General features: G+C 38.5%; 1 protein-coding gene across 1 annotated transcript in view; it reads right to left on the bottom strand.

Annotated features, from left to right (window-relative positions):
* KIF13A (kinesin family member 13A) overlaps positions 1–6,338 on the bottom strand; it is a 117,269-nt gene that overhangs the window by 6,861 nt on the left and 104,070 nt on the right. The window contains exons 34-37 of the mRNA XM_010573166.1: positions 5,825–5,872; positions 5,276–5,387; positions 4,169–4,320; positions 3,517–3,621 (exon numbers count right to left, since the gene is read on the bottom strand). Coding sequence (XP_010571468.1) covers positions 3,517–3,621; positions 4,169–4,320; positions 5,276–5,387; positions 5,825–5,872 — 417 coding nt within the window. The remainder of the gene's footprint in view (positions 1–3,516; positions 3,622–4,168; positions 4,321–5,275; positions 5,388–5,824; positions 5,873–6,338) is intronic.

Below are 6,338 nucleotides of genomic sequence, written 5' to 3'. Positions count from 1 at the left end.
ATGAAGAAGTCCCTTGTAGTTTGTTTTTTTCAAAATATTACAAACTCTAGTGTTTTATCAAATATGGTGGGTTTAAGATATTATATGAACTCCAAACCGATAAGCATTTCATGAAGGAAAGATTTCTAGTGGATACTAGCTAAACATTCACTTGAAACCAAAAGGCATTGTCTTAACAGAGTTCTTTGTTTCTCCTTCGAATCATGCAAGATTCCTTGTTTGGCTGAAAAAAAAAAAAATCTCAGTATACACAGGGTCCCTGTTCAGAATCAGGCTGGATAAGAGGTGCTGCAACTGAGAAATGGCTCTACAGACACACAGACATTGGTGACTTCATTAGGAAAAGTCAAACAAGTAACCACATTGCCAGCCCTGTGTCATTTCAGGGTTATCTATCATCATAAACACAAAAACTAAGGTACAGAGAAGCAGTCTTATTACTAGAACGTGGGTTGTGAAGAATGCTGCAAATATGTGGTGAGACATCACCTTGTGACAGGTAAAAGATGCCCCTTGTGGGGACAAAAAATATTTCCTTTCAAAGCTCCTCTTGAGCTTCCCAATTGGGGAATTCCAGAACAAAGCAATTTCAGAGTTCTTCAAATTCCTGTGGATGTAAAGTATGGGGGAAAAAGAAGGAAGCTACCTTGTACTGCTCAGGCTATTGGTAGAAGTAAAGATAAAATCCTTGAAAAACTGGTAAAGAAACTGCAGCCGCTTCCTTGCGAAGTAACAGAAAGACCATAATGAAAAACAGACTTAAGAACTGGTAACAGTAAGAACATGCCAGCAAAAACTAAGGAGAGAAAACTATACATCTAGATTTCACAATAGCAGCAAGTAAGCAAGAACATAAAGCAGTTTCCCTACACCTGCTTTGTAACAAACACACTGTGTAGTTAAAAGAATCTGAATTTTCAGATCCCTAAATTACAGCTCTCAAGTAACCTCAATGACGCTAGTTCCCATTTTACTAATTTAAAAACCAGTAATACGTTAGTGGTTGTATCACTGGTGCTTCAATTTTCATCACCTGCTAGGAGGATTTGCTCTTAGCCACAGCCCCCTTAGACGTGTTAATTACAGGCAGTATTCGAATACACTCAATATGAAAACACTGCATCTCACCTTAACATATTCCACTGTATGCATGTACTATATAGAGTGTGCCCTTACATCATGCTGTTTTGAAATAGTTGTGATATTAAGCACATGTGGAAGTACTGTCTGAAATTTTACGTTGAATGCTCTATTTCAAGCCAATTGATCCAAAATATCTTTTAACTGCTTTTTTTTTTCTTCCCTTGACAGATGTGTTTTGAATATTCAAGAAAAGTTAAGAACAGATCCCAGAGAAACATGAGAAAAAACCCAAACATCATTATTAAGCCAACTTAGATGCAGAACATTAATCTAGTTAAAATTACTAGCTTCCTGTATGTTTAGTCACGTTATTTCTACAGCATTTTTTACATGCTGTAAGATGCAAGTGAGCATCATACCTGAAGCAACACCAATCATCCAGTGACTAATTAAGAGTATGAGGCTCTGTACCTTGGAGCAATCATTTATGGTATTGATTAATAGTGTGAAAACTTTACTATGAATCAGATAGAGAGGAGTAGACAGCTGAAGTTTCATGCAGAGCCGTGACACTGTCCTAGTGTAATCTCTGAACTCGTTCTGAAAGCACTATTAATTCAAATGTGTGAAATTTCTACTCCAGCCTAGTTAAAACATAGACTTGCTCCCGCTCTGAAAAATGTGGGGTAGCCTGGGAAGCCTACATCTTATAAAGGCTTCCTTCCTAAAGTGATAAAAAAACCCAGAAGCCATCATTTGATAAACCTGACACCATAAGATGGCAGGGCCACGCAAAGTAGCCGACTCAACCTCCTCCTAACTGGTGGCTGCTAGTTCTTGCCTGCCTCCCCAGTACCCACTCAAGTGTCTGTAAGGTGATCAGACAGGGGAGTAGATCCAAATGAAATATAAGTCTATGGTAGTCTAGACATCAGCTGGATGGATCAGTTCCCTTGATCTGATTTACTATGCAATCAAACGAAAAGCCATGTTGATGCGAGGAAGAAGTCAGTGCAAGGGTAGGAGCAAGCAGCTGAGAACTGAAAGAACAGCTCTTTCCAGGGCCCTGTTGGCTACAGCAGGTTTACAGTGTTCAGTGAATTAGTTCCATTTTAATTGGAAAAGCCTGGTGCAGGATGTTGCCCTTTTCTAGCTCTGAAAGCTTCTGCTTATCTTTGGAAAACAGCACAGGCAAATGCCTGGGTTAATTCAGGGCATGCATGGGGTGGGACCCTGTTATTACTCAAGGGATTAAAACTGCCCTGAAGCTGCTATGGAAAATTTTGTCACAATTTAGTTTCCAAAGGATGTTTTTCAACCCACTAGAAGACTTTGTCTTCCAAATACCTTCATGCTATTTGGATCAGTGACTCAGTGTGAGTCAGCATGCCAGCTATCTTATGGAAAATTAACATGATTGAGAATAAAACAGCTGCTACCCAAAAACAGCAACCAAGCTTCAAATATATATACCAGAACACTCAGGATACTTTGGCGTACAACAAAATAGCATTAGAAATCTAGAACGGATTTCTTTAATGGCTTGGCTATATGTTAGGAATGAAAATAACTGTTGACTAGGAAGAATCCATCACTAGCACTTTGTGGTACAAGAGGCCTACAATACTTACGGGAAATAATTTGAAGGTTCTGAATTTCAAATCTAAAGCTCTGATTAAAGCGAGTATTTACAGCCATGTTCCACAGCCCAAAAACCAAGTCCATCATACAGCAGAAACGATGATACACCTTTTGTTGAAGCAGCAGTGAAAAAAGGGTTTGGCAAGTGAAGATTAAAATAAAAGCCCTCCACCTCAATTCACTGCCTGAATTATGATCAAGACAGGCTACAGGTTAATTAAGAGCGGCAGTCTTATTTTAGTCATATTACTTCCACATCAGGCAATAAGAAGCTTTTTATAGTGTACCCACACCTAAATGCATGGTTACTTACACCAAATGGGATCATTCCATTTACTCTGGGGTATAGTCACAAAATCTGGGTAACATACAAGGTATATTAGAGTGACAACAACATGGTTCACTAAACCACCCTTTACTTGATCATTTGTGCCCTGTAAAAACTAAAGCCTCCCCTCTCCCACCCACCCCACAAGACAAATCACATATGAATACTAAAAAAAAAAAACAAACACCAAAAAACCAAAAAAACCCACCACAATGAACCAAAACCCAAAACAAAACAAAAAACCCAAAATGCAAAAACCCAACTGAGTTAGTTCCAGTGACAGAATGCATTTGCAAGCCAGGCAAGCAACTGTTCGTTATAACCATTAGTTACAATCACTCACAAGTGATTATATCCACATTACACCTTTTTTCTGCTGCAGTAGCGTAAGTGCCTTAAGCCCACCACCAAATGGCCCTAAGCCCACCACCAGGCCTCATAACAGAAACTGGTACAAAACTTACAATCTTTTCCTCATGTATGCTATTGCTTTCTACAGGCATGCTGCTGGCATTACTTCCTGAAGGCACAACACAGCCAGCGCAATGCACCCGAGATGAAGGCATGCTCTGCAAAGGTTAAGACACACAACACATCACACAAACCACAACTCTGACCACAGCGTTAAATGCATGCAAGTTAAAAAGGCATTAACACATGACGGACGTGAAACACCCACGCTGGCCACTTATACATCAAAATTCAAGTTAATATGTAGAGAGAGTCATGCGCTCTTCCCCACAGAATTTTAGGTTGAGGAATAAAGGTCAGAATTATAACCACCCTAGAACACTGTTTCACAGAATTACATTTCATCTATGAAAAGACACACCAACATCTTGCTGGAGAAAAGAAAAATGCAGGTTACTGTTACTTCAAAATAGAACAGAAGTACCCTGTAAAGGAGAATACTTAACAAGAAGTGAAAAAAACCTCCCAGTGTTTCAGGTAAAAAAAACCAAACACCAAAACCTCACCACATATAAAGAACAGCCTGATTAATTCTACCAGATAATTACAGAATTCTATAGCAACAGATGCATGCTGCAAACAATTTGCCAAGTACACAAAAATCACTCCATCTCCTTTAAAAAACAGGTGGTTTTCAAAGATTACCTCTTGACTAAGCAGAGGTCGGCTTTCCAGGGGGGTCTTCCTTTTATGTTCCTCTTTCACTGGCATTAAGGGCTTGAAAAACTTTGGTGGCTGAGGAGAAAATGCTTTAAAAGGGCTGGCCATTAAAGCATGGGAATTCTCTGCTACAACACCTAGGTAAAAAAGCAAAAATACTGTATTTCAGTTCTTCATATCTTGACTGCAAGAGTATAATTCAAAATAACTGAAGGTTAAGCCACGCATTTGGCAAGTTGCTGGCTACAGAAAAATGTCAATATTTTAGTATTCAACCACTGGCCCAAGCATGAGATAATGCAGAACTCGATGAGGGGAGATTATGTCCCTCAGAGAGGTCTGGAAACAGAAGGAAAGAAGAGAATTGCAGTACGTGCCCCCTCCATTCTGAGGTTCCAATATTTCTCCTTTTCATCTCAGTCAAAAAAACAGTGAGAAATGTCCTTGAAACTGGAACTGACAGCTCTTTGTTTCCTGTGCCTCACCTGACCTCTGCCCACAACACTGCAATTCTGTCCTGGAACCAGGCAGCAATCCTGCATGACCAGGATCATCAAAAATGAAATTATAGGCAAGGAAGCAATGAATAAACTCTCAGTTCCACTTTATTGCAGCAGTTATCTCTACCTGTATTGCCTGATCAAGAAGAGCATATTAAAATTTGACCTGAAGAAAATAAGGCACCTGTGACACACTGACATGGCAGAGCAAATATCCAAATCATGTAAAGAACCTGCAAAAGGACCCTTCCCACTTTAACAAAAGCATCTTCATTTTCAAATTCATAAACAAACAGCAGCTCCTTTTTGTTTCTTTTATTTTGTTTTTTTCTTCTACTATTTTGATTCACATTTAGCTTGTTCTTCTGTCCTCCTCTTGGTCTTTTGGACACCCCCAACTTCCCATCCTTTCCTGGATATCTTCGTGCATTTCTCCCTTTCTGCCCTACTTCCAGATTATGTTTAGCTGCTAAAGCAAGAAGCTGGATAACGCATTTAGTAAAAAAAGAGCACTGAGAATTTAATTTTCAGTTTAATGCAGTGATTAAAAAGCCACAAACACTGTCATTACGTATATACTTTCAAGCCTCACCACTGCCATCTTTGCTCTTGCGAGGCGACTCCCTGGGTAAAGTACCATAGCATGATACATCTTGATAACTGGAAGAACAGTCAGATATATCTAGGTGACTTTCACACCAACCCTAAGAAACAAAAATACATAAATATGCATGCTGATACAGGCAAACATGTAAAAATTAATAGGTAAACTCAAAGGTAGGATTTTTTTTTTTTTAAATAAACTGAAGGAATGTCAAGTTATGATTTAAGACAATTTTCTGCCTCACACAAATGGATTGTTTAGAAGCGAATTAGCTTTTCAGTGAAGTACATTAAGTTTTGCTGTAACTTTCCCCTTCTTAAATTATCAGTTTCTACAATTCTAATATGAAGAGCAGAGAAGGACAAGAAGGTTTCATTCAAAATAATATGTAATTAGTGCAGCATTTTGAAGATATATTATGTAAATACAACATTAAAAATACTGTTTTCCTATTTTTTTTAATTCTCAAATATATCTTTCTTCAAGGAGGGGGCAAAAATCTGAGAATGTGCACCATTTATTGTCACATTTACATACCTTATCATCTTCATCACAGGCAGAAAGATCTAGTCGGCTACAGGATACCTACAGAACACCAACAGGCAGAATGACAAAATGCCTTCCTTTTATTTATAAAACATAATGCCTTGAGGAAACACTGTCATCATGTAGTCCTAACAACTGTTCTGTTACCTCTTTTCAGATAAGATTATTTATAAGGACAGCTATGTTTGTACTCTCTGAGTGGGTGATAGGAGAACACATAAAATGCACCCAAAACGGAAATTATCCCTTACACTATGAAAAAAGTTAGAGGGACTTTGAAGTAAAAGTAATCTAAATCAGGGCAGCTGTCATCATAAACTACTTCAGAAATGAATATCCTTATAAAAGGAGAAGAATTTCGACAAACCTTCCCACTTTTCTGTCAAGTTTGTTATCTCCTAGGATGGACAGTTGTGGGGATGGGTTTTGAGTGATTCATTTTGATTCATGACAACTTTCCTACAGGTTGGTTAGTCCTACCTCAGGACAATCATTACCATATCAC

Source organism: Haliaeetus leucocephalus, unplaced genomic scaffold (genome assembly GCF_000737465.1).
Source record: "Haliaeetus leucocephalus isolate CR32 unplaced genomic scaffold, Haliaeetus_leucocephalus-4.0 Scaffold373, whole genome shotgun sequence".
NCBI lineage: Eukaryota > Metazoa > Chordata > Aves > Accipitriformes > Accipitridae > Haliaeetus > Haliaeetus leucocephalus.
Note: the sequence above shows the minus strand (reverse complement) of the source record. Positions and strands in the feature narration are given on the sequence as shown.